The sequence below is a fragment of the Geotrypetes seraphini genome, chromosome 13 (genome assembly GCF_902459505.1).
Source record: "Geotrypetes seraphini chromosome 13, aGeoSer1.1, whole genome shotgun sequence".
Lineage (NCBI taxonomy): Eukaryota > Metazoa > Chordata > Amphibia > Gymnophiona > Dermophiidae > Geotrypetes > Geotrypetes seraphini.
In genome coordinates this window covers 13,061,134-13,076,428 of record NC_047096.1, presented here as the reverse complement: position 1 = coordinate 13,076,428, position 15,295 = coordinate 13,061,134, and the positions used below count along the sequence as shown (strand labels likewise).

The 15,295-nt window shown below is 43.7% G+C and overlaps 1 protein-coding gene across 4 annotated transcripts in view; it reads right to left on the bottom strand.

Moving 5' to 3' along the window:
* Positions 1–15,295, bottom strand: part of TEAD3 (TEA domain transcription factor 3) — a 168,411-nt gene that overhangs the window by 133,669 nt on the left and 19,447 nt on the right. Inside the window, exon 1 of one of the 4 annotated variants that reach the window (XM_033918925.1) lies at positions 10,733–10,826. The exons of the other annotated variants lie outside the window; for them this stretch is intronic. Coding sequence (XP_033774816.1) covers positions 10,733–10,805 — 73 coding nt within the window. The 5' untranslated portion in view covers positions 10,806–10,826. Of the gene's footprint in view, positions 1–10,732; positions 10,827–15,295 lie in introns of those variants that run through there. 4 annotated transcript variants of the gene reach the window in all.

Sequence of the window (15,295 nt, the reverse complement as noted above, 5' to 3'; positions counted from 1 at the left end):
GGCTTCAACGCTAAGAAATGTAAGGTCATGCACCTTGGTAGCGGTAATCCATGCAGAACTTACACCTTGAATGGAGAAACATTGGCTAGGACTTCAGTAGAACGAGATTTAGGAGTAATCATCAGTGCAGATATGAAGGCTGCCAAACAAGTGGAGAAGGCCTCATCCAAGGCAAGGCAGATGATGGGTTGTATCAAAAGAAGTTTCGTCAGCCGGAAACCTGTAGTCATAATGCCACTATACAGAGCCATGGTGAGACCTCATCTGGAATACTGTGTGCAATTCTGGAGGCCACATTACCATAAAGACGTGCTCAGAGTCGAGTCGGTTCAGCGGATGGCCACTAGGACGATCTCGGGGCTCAAGGGTCTCTCGTACGAAGAGAGACTGCACAAACTGCAGCTCTACACTCTTGAGGAACGTAGGGAGAGGGGGGACATGATTGAGACATTTAAGTACATCACAGGACGTGTCGAGGTGGAAGATGACATTTTCTTTCCCAAAGGACCCTCGGCCACAAGAGGACATCCACTCAAACTCAGAGGAGGGAAATTTAATGGCGACACCAGGAAGTACTTCTTCACGGAAAGAGTGATAGATCGCTGGAACAAGCTTCCGGTGCAGGTGGTTGAGGCCACCAGCGTACCTGACTTTAAGAATAAATGGGACACCTACGTAGGATCACTACGAAGATCAAGTTAAAGAATTGGGTCAGTAGCACACAGACTAAATTGGGTGGGTCAGTAGAGTGGGCAGACTTGATGGGCTGTAGCCCTTTTCTGCCGTCATCTTTCTATGTTTCTATGTTTCTAAGTATTTACCTAAGAATGAGTACTTTATTTTTAAACTGTGTTTTCATAGATTATGGAGTGAATGAAAAAACCCTTCTAGAAGCATTGAAAAACTGGATGGGAGCTCAGGTGATTTAGTAATGAAGATTCAATGGGTCTAAACTAGAGGTCTGCACAGGAACGGGAACCGTGGGAATCCCCCCCTAACCCATGGGACTCCCACGGGGATCTCCCTCTGGCCCATGGAACTCACATGGGGACCCCCCTCTAGCCAACGGGACTCCCACGGGGATGGAAGGCTTTGGAAGCAGGGTTCGTCCATATAATATAATGGACACGTCAGTCATAGTAAAAGAGGGGGTTTATAAGTTAATTACCTGAACAGAAAACAAAAAAAAAAAAAGGGTTCCACCAAAGAGATTCCACAAGGAAAACAGCAGCGCAAACACAAAAGAAACTGTGGAATTGATGATCCGGTCAGAAGTAATTGCTGCTTTTTATGGGGACGCTCGGGGATGGAGGTAATTCCTTGCGGGGATGGGTGGGGACGGAGAGGATCCTGACGGGGACGGGTGGGGATGGGTGGGATTTCTGTCCCCATGCAACTCTCTAGTCTAAACCAGTGTTTCCAACCCTGTCTTGGAGGACCACCAGGCCAATCGGGTTTTCAGGATAGCCCTAATGAATATGCATGGAGCAGATTTGCATACCTGTCACTTCCATTATATGCAAAACTCTCTCATGCATATTCATTAGGGCTAGCCTGAAAACCCGACTGGCCTAGTGGTCCTCCAGGACAGGGTTGGGAACCACTGGTCTAAACCATCAGACAGTTAAATGTTTGACCTGCTCTTAAGAACCATCAATGACACAGATTCTACCATCTTTTCCCCAGTGGTTAACGCCATCTTCATAGTTAGAACATTCTTCCTAGTCTCTTAATTAAAGCTCCGCCCCCTGCAGTTAAACCATGACTTCTGGCCTTTTTTTTCCGGTAAAAGTACAACCTACCCTTATCTTCATTAGTTAGTGATGTAGCGTGTTTTGACCCAATTAACATTCCTGCACTAGGTATGAGAAGTGTAATCAGTGTTTAGACCAGGGGTGTCCAGCATCAGCCCTTGCCCAGATGACTTTATTTTGCCAATGAATATGCATGAGATCTATTTGCCTACAATGAAGGCAGTGCATGCAAATAGATCTCATGCATATTCATTGGGGAAATCCTGAAACCCCCGACTAAGTTGCAACCCTCGTTGACCAAGGTTGGACACCCCTGGTTTAGATGAACCTGTTCATTCTTCCTTGTATTCAACAGTTACCAAAATATTCCTATTCAGATATTTTCATATAATGTCTTTATCCTGACTAGAGGACGACACTGGGACAGATTTGTCCCCGTCGGAACTCAATTTCCCCATCCCGTCCTCGTGAGTTTTGTCTCTGCCCCATTCCTGTAAGCTGAACACTTATGATTTTAAAGCATTTGAGGCTTGTGCAGTCGAGGACGGAGCTTAGGCATTGGTGGAATGAGGCATTATGACGTCACAATTTGAGCTCTACAATGTTGCTACTTATGATTTTAAAGTGTTTGAGGCTTGTGCAGGTGAGGACGGAGCTTAGGCATTGGTGGAATGAGGCATTATGACATCACAATCTGAGCTCTAGAATGTTGCTACTTATATGAATTTAAAGTGTCTGAGGCTTGTGCAGATGAGGACGGAGCTTAGGCATTGGTGGAATGAGGCATTATGACATCACAATCTGAGCTCTAGAATGTTGCTACTTAGGATTTTAAAGGGTTTGAGGCTTGTGCAGATGAAGACGGAGCTTGCAGGAACGGGAAAGGGACAGGAAAAGAACTCACTGGTATGGGACGGGAAAATGACAGGGAAAAATTTGTCCCCATGTCATTCTTTAATCCTGGCCAAAGAATGCACAGACTCAGTCACCGGGTGATTTCTACTTATCTAAGCATCTCTATTCTATTTTAATTATTGTAAACCGCATAGAACTTCACGGTCCTGCGGTATAATCTAATCTAATCTAAACCTTAAGTTTATATACCGCATCATCTCCATGAGTATGGAGCTCAACACGGTTTACAAGAACTTATAATAGTGGGTAGAGAAGAAGAAAAAGGATGACATGAACTTATGTGTAGAAGGGGGGAGAGAAAGGGGGGGAAGGATAGAGTTACAATTTGCTAATTAAACTGTTATATTATTATTATATATTATATTATTCTAACTGAGGTCATCTATACACAAATGATTTTTTAAAATATCTCAAAGAAATACAGAACCAGAAATAGGTGTTTTATATGCAGTTATGTCTTGGAATTTGCATTCCAATTTGGGACGAAGAAAGAAATGTTTGAGGGAGTTTGCACTTTTTTCGTTTGATACAAGGTTCCACAACTGTGTAAATGGGGAATTCTGAAAGGGATGACTCGAGTGTGAATGAAGCCAGGGAGTTCTGCCCGCCTGGGGTAATTTAGGGAAATTAGAAGAGTTCCCATGATCCTCAGCTCAATAAAGTTTCCTTTCCCATATCACTGCTGCTACTCTTATTATTTATTTATTTAGAGCATTTTGTCATACTGCCAAATGATCCTAAGATATCACAATGGTTTACAATTGTAGTAAAAAAAAAATGAACAAGACGCTCCCCCCAAAAAATATATACGACAGAGATTGACAATACATGATATAGAAGTTGTATGCACAGTATACCAAACCTCAGACCTAGCGTTTTTAGCGCATGCATGAAATTACCGCGCAGTACACTTCTAGCATAATGCCAGTTCAATGCTGGCGTTAAGGTCTAGCGCGCGGGGCAATTTGGCGCGTGCTATTCCGCGCGTTAAGGCCATAACGCACCTTAGTAAAAGGAGCCCCTAGACTTAATTGAAGATGCAACAGAGCCACCACGATGGCCAGCGTAGACAATGTAGATAACGGCAGATAATGCCAAAATGGCTCAACCAGTCTGCCCAGTAAGCATTCAGAGTTGTAACTGCAGGTAAGTTACGCCTTTCAGGTCGAACTATAACTGCAGCATCAAACTCCCTCCAACTCTTCCGCAAACACCTGAAAACTTGGCTCTTTTCAAAAATCTAACACCTCCCGCTCTCTGGTACCTTGACCCCTCTCTACCCTCTTAGTTCCTTTCCTGTTACCCTTCTTTCTCTGGAGTTCCTTTCTATCCTAATTCTGTAAACCGTGCCGAGCTCTACGCTTGCGGAGATGGCGCGGTATACAAACCTAAGGTTTAGTTTAGTTTAGTTTAGTAAAACACAGTCCCTGCACCAGAAGTTGATGGGTCTGGACAGAAAGCACTTGAGGACCATATTAAGCCATGAAAATTATTTATTTATTCTGTTGATTATGGCTAACGTGCTCTTCCGACATCGCTGATCCGCCTCTCTCCAGCTCTAGCGCATAGCTGCGAGACAGCTTAACTCATTTCCACTTTTCTATCACTTCCTGTGTTTTCCGGCCTGGCACAGGGCTCAGGAAGCAATCAGACTAGAAACCACAAGAGTTCCGTGGCTGTGGGGCCATGAAAGGGGCATCACGCTGCTTCTAGCTTGGCAGTCCAGGAGGGGGGGGGGGACATCCTGAACATCACCAATCTTTAAAGAGCAGGGTCTGTTTTCCCTGAGGAGCACTTGAGCTCTTCCCACAAAAAAAAACTATGAAAGATCACATTTCTATTTTCTTTGCAGTCCCTGTTTTAAGACTCTGCACAACACCGTCTAGCAGTCTGCAAAGAACTCGATCCCAAATACGTTCCTTCAACAACTGAACTAAAACGTGACATGACGTGTAACACCTGCAATTTTTTTGTATTTTTTTTTAGCGGGACGCTCAATGGTGTTTCCATATTGCATACAAGTCATTCCTAAGCACGGGCAAGGATTGGCCGGGGAAGTAACAGGAAGTGACTTTGGCTTAGAAGACGTGATTTGGCAATAACGAATGTGTTTCCATTTCTCCCTCTGTGTGCTCATAAAATAAACTACTCGAGAAACAGATGGGCACGCCAACATTGGACATGGTACATTCTGAAATGGATTATATCTACCAGATGTCTACATTAACAGCTATCCAGAATGGCCAACTGCCTTTTGTAAGGTATGGGATCCTTATCACAAGTGGAGAACTCGTAATGCTGTGGACTAATGATGATGACATTGTGCATTGGGTTGCATAGAATTGGCAATGTTTTCTCGCTGTGTGTACATATTGTGTTGAACATGACTGTTTTGGGGTTAAAGGGGGGGAGTTACTTAGGAGGGGGGCAGGGGATGAGGGAATTCACTGGATCAGGTTGCGGTACATGTGGAAATAGTGTTACTGTACTTTTGGTTTGGCTAATTAGTTTGGTTAATTGGTTTTGGTTTGGCTAATTGTTTAATGTTTTGTATCATCTTTTTCTATCCCGATAAATATTTAAAATTTGCAAAAAAGAGAAAGAGATAGGAAGTTTTACAACAAATCTATCCTTGTGATAAAAGCTCTAGGAATATACTTGCAGGCCTGGTAGATGGGATTAGTCTCTGGTTTCTTTGTCCCATTCAAACAGCCTATCTTCTTGATAAACAATCCAGTCTGGCTGGATGCTTAATGTATGTGAATTCTGTGCAGGAGAACTTAGGGTCTATCTGCATCAACATTCCAGAGTCAGACTGATATAATGTCCCATAGGCCTTTGCTGATGTTGGTTCGGCCAACTGAAAATGCTGGCTGCTAGCAAAGCTAGGCTGACAGTAGCCTCAGGACTGGGCTCAACTGCTTCAACCTGGATGGGGACACGGGACAAATCTTTGAAAAAAAGGAAACTATTCTGCTGAGACAAAAGAAGAGGTTGTAACGACAAAGACAAAGGAGCCTCCAAAATGGAGGTCATAGTCATAATCATGACCCTCAGCTTTGCTTTAGACACCAGTTGCTGCTCTATTTGCTTGTTGAAAGCTCTTTAAAAAAAAAAAAAAAAAAAAATTCTTTATAGTTTCCAACAATTTTACAAGAAAAATAAACTTCTTGTCAAGCAATACAATACGAATTTGATACTAATACAAGCAAAATAAAAAGTGGTATAATTAATTATCCCTCCTTGGACCACAAATACAGGGGGGGGGGGGAGGTTAAGCAAAAAAAAACAAAACCCACAACTTGAGGCTTATAAAAAGAAAAATATTCCAAAAAAAAGACTATAACGCTACACTTTACTTGCTATCGCTTTTAACACTCGGTCAACTTCAAGCCATCTTTTTCAGCTCCAGGAAGGATTTTAACTGATCAGGGAGAAAAAAATACATATTTAAGTTGTGCATATTTATAATGCACTTACAAGGGTATGCTAAGAAGAAGGAGGCTCCCAAAGCTATTCTTTCCTGCCTCAAAGGCAAAAACTGTTTCCTTGTCTCCTGGGTGATCTTCGTAACATCCATATATGCCCATACTCTTTTCCCATAGAACAAAGATTTTGAAAACCTAAAATATAACTTCATCAATGAGTCCAGGTCCTGTTGAAAAACAAAGGAAATCAGTAGTGTAGTTCTCGCCGCCACCTCGAAAATAGATTCTTCTAGGATTGCAAATATATTGTTCAAGTCCATCTGAAGGACCTATATCTTCTCTCCTTCCATAAGCTCTTGGGTAGACTTTTTGGGCAATGGAAGGTAGTAAATTTTATTCAATGGCGGAATAGGACAAAATTTCCACTGGATATTTTTAAAACATTTCATATGAAGAAATACCCAGAGTTTTAGGAAAATTCAAAATCCTCACGTTTAACCATCGGTTGAAATTTGCTATATTCTCTATTCTCCGGTGTAGCAAAACACTATCTTTTATTGCAGTAGTCTTATAAGTTTGCAAAGATTGTACTTCATTTTGTATTTTAGTTAAAGTATTCTTAGTTTCAATATTGGTTTGTTCAGATTTTTTTAAATAAAATTATCCAACTTCATCCCCAAGGCTTTTACCTCCTCTGAAGTCTTCCTGGTCGCAATATCCACTCTCTGGAGCGTCTTCAGGATGGCTACCAAAGTGTCCTCTCTGTCGGGGAATAACTCCCCAGAGCTGGTAAACATCGGAAGAAGCTCATCTGCCATGGATCCTTCCTCCGCAGGAACCTCAGATGCATCTCCAGCCACTGTGTTCGCCGCTTCCAAGGCAGCATCGTCAGCCGGACAGGGAGGAGGGACATCCGGTGCAGGTGAAAGCAAGATCTCCGTCCCCAACAGGATCGATCGCCCCTGAATCTCTCCCGTAGCAGGGCTAAACTCACCCGTTCTCTGAGCAAGTGTTGCTAGACATTGCTCAATCGTTCGCTGCGTGTGGCCAGCCGCGGGTGTTGAGAAGGTAGGTACCCTAACGCTGCCCTTTCTTTTTGTATGCGGCATAACTGAAAGGAAAAATTTCCCCACGAACGAGAGCATTCTCGACGTGTCTAGCTTAGCGCCGCCATCTTGGCCACTCCCCGAAAAGTTCTGAAAGCTCTAGTCATGCGATAAGAGTAATTAGCCTTTGAGTCTCTTGACAAAGGCACAGACCGCCAAAATAGTGTCAAGACTTCGCAGTGCTACAATCAATAAAGTGTATCTTGAATTTTACACCCGTGGCTGAATTATTGACATCTTATCCTCACAACTCCTCTGTTGTGCTGGTCATTGCACAGTGGCGACCCCTAGGGAGTCATCCGGGAACAGGAGTGGGCAATGTTCGTGAGGGTTGGGGGCGCAGCCCCCTTGTGCATACCAAAAAGTCATGAACAGCTTTTTCCTTTCATATTCGCAGGGCTTGGGGCATAGCCCTCGTGAACACTGTTAATTCGCAAATAATAAACATTCCCTCCTTATTCGCAAGTATAGATTGATCTAAAATAAACAAGTTCTTGCACTGTACAGTACAAGTATTGTATTATAGAGCTGACCATATACAAGCGTATACTGTATTCCATTAAATCATGGAGGATCCACCAATATAGAAAATATCAGGGCACAGAAAGAACCAAAACCCATTTCTTTGCTTTTGTTAAACACAATATTCATTTATTTAAAAAATTTATCAACCACCTATATCTAGGCGGCATTACAATAATAACATGACTTTTACAAACATCTTGGGTGAATAATCGCATCTTAAATAGATCTTCCCAGTACAGTTCATCTTAAAACCAGCATTCAATGTTTCAGCTTCATTGAAATGCTTCTAAAAATAATGTAGTTTTAAGAATTTTTTTAAACCCACAGCCTACCTAGCATCCAAGCTACGCCTATACACCCCTAACCGCCCCCTCCGCTCCAAAGCAGAACAAAGACTCGGCGTTCCCACAGGGAGATCCCTCCCAATGAGTATGGCGTACAAAAGATCCTACAGCCATTTCCTACCTCAGCTATGGAACCGACTACCCACACAGATCAGGTCGCTAGCCATAACCTATAAGGTAGTTGTTTATGTGGCACCCTCTTTGTGACGTTCACAGCAGTGCCCTGTAAGGTGCCCCACTGCTCCGTTGCCAGTCTGGCCCCTCTCACGTCCAAATGGTCTTGTTCTAGGCATTTGGGACTTAGATGAATTTTTGGTTGAAAATGTGGTATAAAGATAGACATACTGGCGTGAACGTCCAGATAAAACGATTTTCGGAAAAAAAAGTATTTTAGATGTATTTTTCGACACTGGACATTTTACTACTGCAGATTTTGGTCGTCTAGCGCCATCCATCCAAATCGGACTTACATTTTTATTTTGATTATGCCCCTCCACATATATGGGTAAAAGATTATATTAATGGCAGAGAGTATATTCACATACGAGTTGCATAAAGCTAAAATTCCATTTACGTGCTCTTCAGTAACTATATACAGTATCTTCTATTCTGTGTATTTTACAGGTAGGTGCATACATGGGTGAAACTCTCACACGTGTAACTTACTATAAACTTATTCCAGCTATCTGGCTGGCATAAGTGCTCCCACCTAAATTGTAGGCATGTATTTCACTTGTCATGCTAGTGTTTAATAAAGGAAAGTAGGTGCCAACTTTCTTTTATAGAAGGGCATCCATATGTAGGTTCACTGTTATAGAATTATCCTCTATGCGGCCACATTTAGGCCCATGGTCGCAAGGTTCTAGAAGGTGCCTTTCAAAAGACTATCTGCAGTAACAAGACTAAAGTATATTGTGCGGAAATAGAAAATTGAGGAAAAATTCCCTTGGTGGTGCCAGATCCCAGCCCTGGTTCTCAGTGTCGGTCAAGTACTTACATTAAAGTAAAAATAAATGTATCCGCTATAATAAAACCCTTAGCGTGTACGCGCAGTTGAAACTCTGTGTGGCCGTGCTTCGTGATCCGTGTCTCCATATGCACAGTAGGACCCTGCGGCGATTTCTCCGTCGGCCTCCGTCCTCATGTTCATACGCGGCAATGGCTTCCCCCCTCCCACAGCCCAGCCAGCCTGCGCCTCGGTGTGTAATAAATACCAAAACACAAATCCACCAGAGAAAAAAAAAGCACAGGTGGCCTGGGGGTCAAGTCTCGGGTTTGCTGCCTGCCCTTTCTCTTTTTTCCAGTGAGTGGGAAAATGTGAACCAGACAGGAATTTACAGTAGAGAAAAGGGACTCTTGCAGACCTAAGGTGAAGGGCAGGAAGCAGGTCACTCTCTATTTTTCCCCAACCAGCGCATCACTAGTACAAGAGGCAGCTGAGCTGGTATAACCAGACCGGTCTAACATGGAAACAGTTCAATTATCTTGGGTGCCACTGGCCTGGTTAAAAAGAACTTCCAAGAGCACCTTGATGTATTGTCTGTACATATTAGTCGAGGGGTGGGCAAGCGCGGTCCTCGAGAGCCACAGCCCAGTCGGGGTTTCAAGAGTTCCACAATGAGTATGTATCAGATTGATTTGCATGTCCTGCTTCCATTGTATGCAACTAGATCTCATGCAGGTGGAAAATCTCAAAAACCCGACTGAGTTGTGGTTCCCAAGGCCTATACACTTCTCTCTCCGTATTCCCTGTGATAGGGGATTAACAGAACCGCAAATAACTTTTTCATATGTTATTCGCTGTTTTCTATTAAAAACCATCATGAATATGGCGAAACCGCGAATAACACGGTGGGAGACTTGGTCTGTTCCTGAAGGAGAGGGCAAAACACGGTGAAGAAAGTGCTGGGAATCGGCGATTTTCTCGGTAAACGCTTGGAATCGGCGATTTCTCTATGCAAGCTGGTGTAATTTGGGGCGAGGAGCCAGCAAGCTATAAACCGTGAATAATCGAAACCGTGAATACGGAGGGAGAAGTGTAAATTAGACCTCATGAGCATCAGAAGGAAGTTCTCTGTAGCCAGGACCATCCTTGGAATGAAGGATCAGAAGAACTCTCCCAGGCTCCATCTTTTCGGAGGGACCTGTGCGCTCACCGCCATCGTCACTTTCTGCTTCTGAGGAAGCACCACCAGGCCAGGAGTTACAGCAGCCTTTGCGGTGGCAGCAGAGACTTCAGGTACAGTGGCAGATGGTTTCGATGAGAACCTGAACACCCAGCCCCCCCCCCCTCCCCCAAGTCAGTTTTGGATGCAAATTCCTCCCAGGTTCTGCATCCGTCTAGAATCAGTCCTGCCACTGGCATAATGCAAATATTAAGGAACACATTAGCTGTTAACCAGACCATCAAGATTATACCCTAGCTTAAATACGAGACGTTTTCTTCTCATGATGTGCCCAGAACAAACTTGTTTAAGAACACTGAATTATTCTCCACAAGGAAACTTCATCGGCTGCCCTATCTAAATTCACACCATTAATCACCTGCAAACCCATCCTGTTTTGCATGTCAAACTGGACTAACAAGGTTAAACCTTGACGTAATGTTGTAATTTTGTGACTAATTAATGCTCCCATCCCTTAGGAAATGAGTCTCTGACCTGTTTTCTGATTTGTGGCACAGACTTTATTTTCCAATGTGCTGCCGGGAGTCCTCGGCCAGTCCTCCTTCATCCTCACACCTGACTCAGGTACCTCACTACAGGAAATGAAATCCGATTCCAGTCAAAATGAAACAAAGAAAAAAACTTGATTGCACACAAACATTGCAAGCATGCCAATGTCACTTTTCATGAGGTGCTGGTAGGTTGCCGCAATCAGCGGTTTGTCATTTCGGTGCTCGCATCAGATGGAATCACATCCTGAACAAATAATATGGATTTACACAACAACATTGATCAAAGTGGGATCCCAAAAACCACCAAAACATAAACCTTGCCATCGAGGGACAGAATGAAGGTCCATCAAGCCAACGATCTTGTTTCCAATAGTGGCCCATCCAGGTCACAAGTATCTGGCAAAATTCCAAAAAAAGTAAAACAGATTTTATGCTGCTTATCCTAGAAATAAGCAGCAGATTTTCCCAGGTCTATCTTAAGAATGGCTTATGGACTTTTCTTTTAGGAAACCTTTTTTTTAAAAAAAAAAATCCCTGCTGTGGTTAGAGCTACAGCCTTGGCACCCTGAGGTTGTGGGTTCGAATCCCGAACTGCTCCTTGTGACCCTGGGCAAGTCACTTAATCTCCATTGGCCCAGGCACATTAGATAGCGTGGGTGCCCGCCGGGAATAATGTTCGAGTACCTGAATAATTTGTAATCCGCATGGAATTGTAGGATATGCGGAATCTGTTTAGGACTGTCTTGCAGAGTGTGGTATTATCATGCTTAGACTATTGCAATTTGGTGCTTCTGGATATACCTGCATCAGCAGGTAGCCCAGGACACGATTGTTCAAACTCTGTTTCAATTAAGAAAGAGGGATCCTGTGACAGAATGGCCACCCGGATGGTCTCGGGACTCAAGGATCTTCCATACGAAAAACGGCTTGACAAATTACAGCTATACTCGCTCGAGGAGCGCAGAGAGAGGGGGGGACATGATCGAGACGTTCAAGTATCTTACGGGCTGCATCGAGGCGGAGGAAGATATCTTCTTTTTCAAGGGTCCCACGACAACAAGAGGGCATCCGTGGAAAATCAGGGGCGGGAAACTACGAGGTGACACCAGGAAATTCTTTTTCACTGAAAGAGTGGTTGATCGCTGGAATAGTCTTCCACTGCAGGTGATTGAGGCCAGCAGCGTGCCTGATTTTAAGGCCAAATGGGATCGGCACATGGGATCTACTCACAGGGCAAAAGTAGGGGAGGGACATTAGGGTGGGCAGACTGGATGGGCCGTGGCCCTTATCTGCCGTCTATTTCTATTCTATTCTATATCTTTGTATTGGTTAAAATTAGAACATCGAATCCTTTATAAATTACTGGTCATGGTGCATCTTTGTATACACAATAAGGCACCAAAACATTTGTTGGAGAGCCTTCTGCCATATAAACCACAGCACATGTTGCGCTCGGTAAATCACGAGGACCCACGTATTTCGACAGCGAAACAGCTGCGGCTAGCCGTGTCTAGAGCTAGCATGTTTTCGCGTGTGGCTCCTCGGGAGCGCAATGAGCTTCCGGGATATTTACGACAACAAACATGTTTGAGTAGTTTTAAGAAAATGTTGAAGAAACACCTCTTCTGTAAGATGAAATATGGGACTTGATTTATAGTTTTTTGATGCGAGGCGCTGGTGGCCTCTTTGTAATTTTAGGAGGTTTTACATTATCACTGTGATGTTTTATTCATGTTCGATTTGTTGTACTGCATGTGATTCTGTTTGTGTATGTACTCTATTGTGACCCGCCTTGGGAAAGGCAGGGTATAAATAGATTTTTTAAAAAAATTGAAGTTTAATTACATCATAGAGCAGGGGTAGGGCACTCCGGTCCTCGAGAGCCGTATTCCAGTCGGGTTTTCAGGATTTCCCCAATGAATCTGCATGAGATCTATTTGCATGCACTGCTTTCAATGCATATTCATTGGGGAAATCCTGAAAACCCGACTGGAATACGGCTCTCGAGGACCGGAGTGCCCTACCCCTGTCATAGAGGAACAGCTCAAAAACATACATGCAGCTATTTCCAGGACAGATGGCCTGGTCACACATCTCTGGTATGGGAACGGCAAAATGGCTTCCAAAATGGAATACCCGAGAGAGCGAAGCTGCCAAGGTCACAGTGTGCTCAGCTTAGGTCCTACGATCGCTTCATTTTCAGTTCAGTACACTAGCTCCCTCGTTTCTAAGGCATGCTAGCCGATTCAGTGTGCCTTAGTAAAAGACCCCATAGGCGTTCAACCGTGGAGAAGGCTTCCTCCAGGGCAAGACAAATGATGGGGTGTATCCGCAGAAGTTTCGTCAGCAGGAGACCTGAAGTTATGATGCCGTTGTACAGAGCCATGGTGAGGCCTCACTTAGAGTACTGTGTTCAGTTTTGGAGACCACACTACCGAAAGGACGTGCTGAGGATCGAGTCAGTTCAGAGAATGGCCACCAGGATGGTCATGGGGCTCAAGGATCTCACGTATGAAGAAAGACTAAAGAAATTGCGGCTGTACTCACTTGAGGAAAGAAGAGAACGGGGAGATATGATTGAAACGTATAAGTACATCACGGGACGCATTGAGTCAGAAGATGATATCTTCTGGCTCATGGGACCCTCAACCACCAGAGGGCATCTGCTGAAAATCAGGGGAGGGAAGTTTCATGGCGACTCCAGGAAGTACTTCTTCACCGAAAGAGTGGTGGATCATTGGAACAGACTCCCACTCCAGGTGATAACGGCCAGCAGCGTGACGGATTTTAAGAAAAAATGGGATACTCACGTGGGATCTTCAAGGGAGTAAATTCAGGGGAGGGGATACTTGGAATGGGCAGACTTGGTGGGCTATAGCCCTTTTCTGCCGCTTTTTTTTCTATGTTTCTATGATACATGATCAATGCTGCATTTCCAAAAGTAAAGTCAACATGACAAAAACTCCTTTCTGCCAATAGTACAATCGTCCCTTGAAAGAGAGAAATCCAAAAAATGCCCCGACAGGGGTTTAATTCTAAAAAGAGGCACAAAGGCCTAGATTCACAAAGCAAAGCGATCGTGTACCGCCGGGTTTGCGCTCAATTTCCAACCCCGGCTCGATTCACTAACCACCCTCCAGACCTCATCCGCACCCTATGCGATCAGCGCATGCAAATGAGTAAAAATGCTTGTACATTTCTTAACGCGTCAATTCATGAAACCATTTCCTCCAAACTGACTGGCCTTTCCGTTCCAAAAAGTTACAACTGCTGAGGACCAATCGTGTACATCCTCGCCGGCTATTTCTGCCTAGCAACTGACGCGTGCATGTTGAGAACCCCAACAAAAATATATATCTAATCCTCCAAAAATCATAAATATATCAAAACTTTTAAATATATGTAAACCCTCATGGACATAAGCGTTAGAAATAATTTTTTTTTTCTTTTTCGGAATGCGCATAGCGAGCGCGGGAGTGAATCTCGTATTTGTAATGCGCATTGCGAGAAAATTGCGGATTAACCCTGTGTTCTCCTTGCGCATTGTACATTTAAAATATCAATTCCAAATAACCAAAATTTAAAAAAACAGCTTGTACAGCTAGCAAGAGTACTTCAGAAAAAAGAACGGTTGGTAAAAATACCTCCTTATTTATTGCCTTGTTTACGACAACAATGCTTTGTGGTAGGCGCATTCGGAGCCCGCTAATGACGTCCGCGCTTAAACCACGCCCCATTTCTACGCAGTGAATTCCTAAAGAGCTAGCGCATGCGTTATGAGCTTCAAAACCAACCAGGATACAGTGCGCACGCGCGTCGATCGATGTTTCAGCGCTAATAGCGGCGTGTTTACGATTGGATCATTTGCATGGACAAGCTGTACTGAATCGATCGGCTACAATGACTCGGAAACGGATAGGACACGAATAGGATAGATTTCGGGACTTTAGTGAATCCTGCTCTATATGAGCATAAAGCACGTAAGTACATTAATGCCAAAAATCCATCATAGCACTTATTTTATAGATACTAAGACATGCTAGTCGATTTAGCTTACGCTAAATGCTAGCGCGTCCATTATATTATAGCCTTTGTGCTATATATCGTTACCTCTGTATTCTATATAGGCAAGAAGGTTCACTGTTGTAGAATTACCCTCTGAATGTGCTGGAACCTATGAAAAGAGTGAACCCCACAGACCCAACCAACCAATCAATAACGGGTTTGAATTTACAACACGCTACGTTATTGTACGTTCCACACAGCGCCAAAACAGGATTTTTGTCCCTTATTAAATGAGATTAACACGGAAGTGAATAATCGAATTATGTGGGAGACTTTCTGCTTTTCATTTTGACGACTTCAGGGCCACACGTTGGCACGGCGTTTTGCTTACATCCTACCCTACACTCAACTTTATTATTTTTCCGTGACCTTAAAACACTTGGAAAACTGCTGGCCCCGGACCATTTGCAGAGCCACAAGGTTCTCCATTTCAGAGGCATCAGCAGACAAGAAAGAAACAGTTCCAAATGTAATTGACATC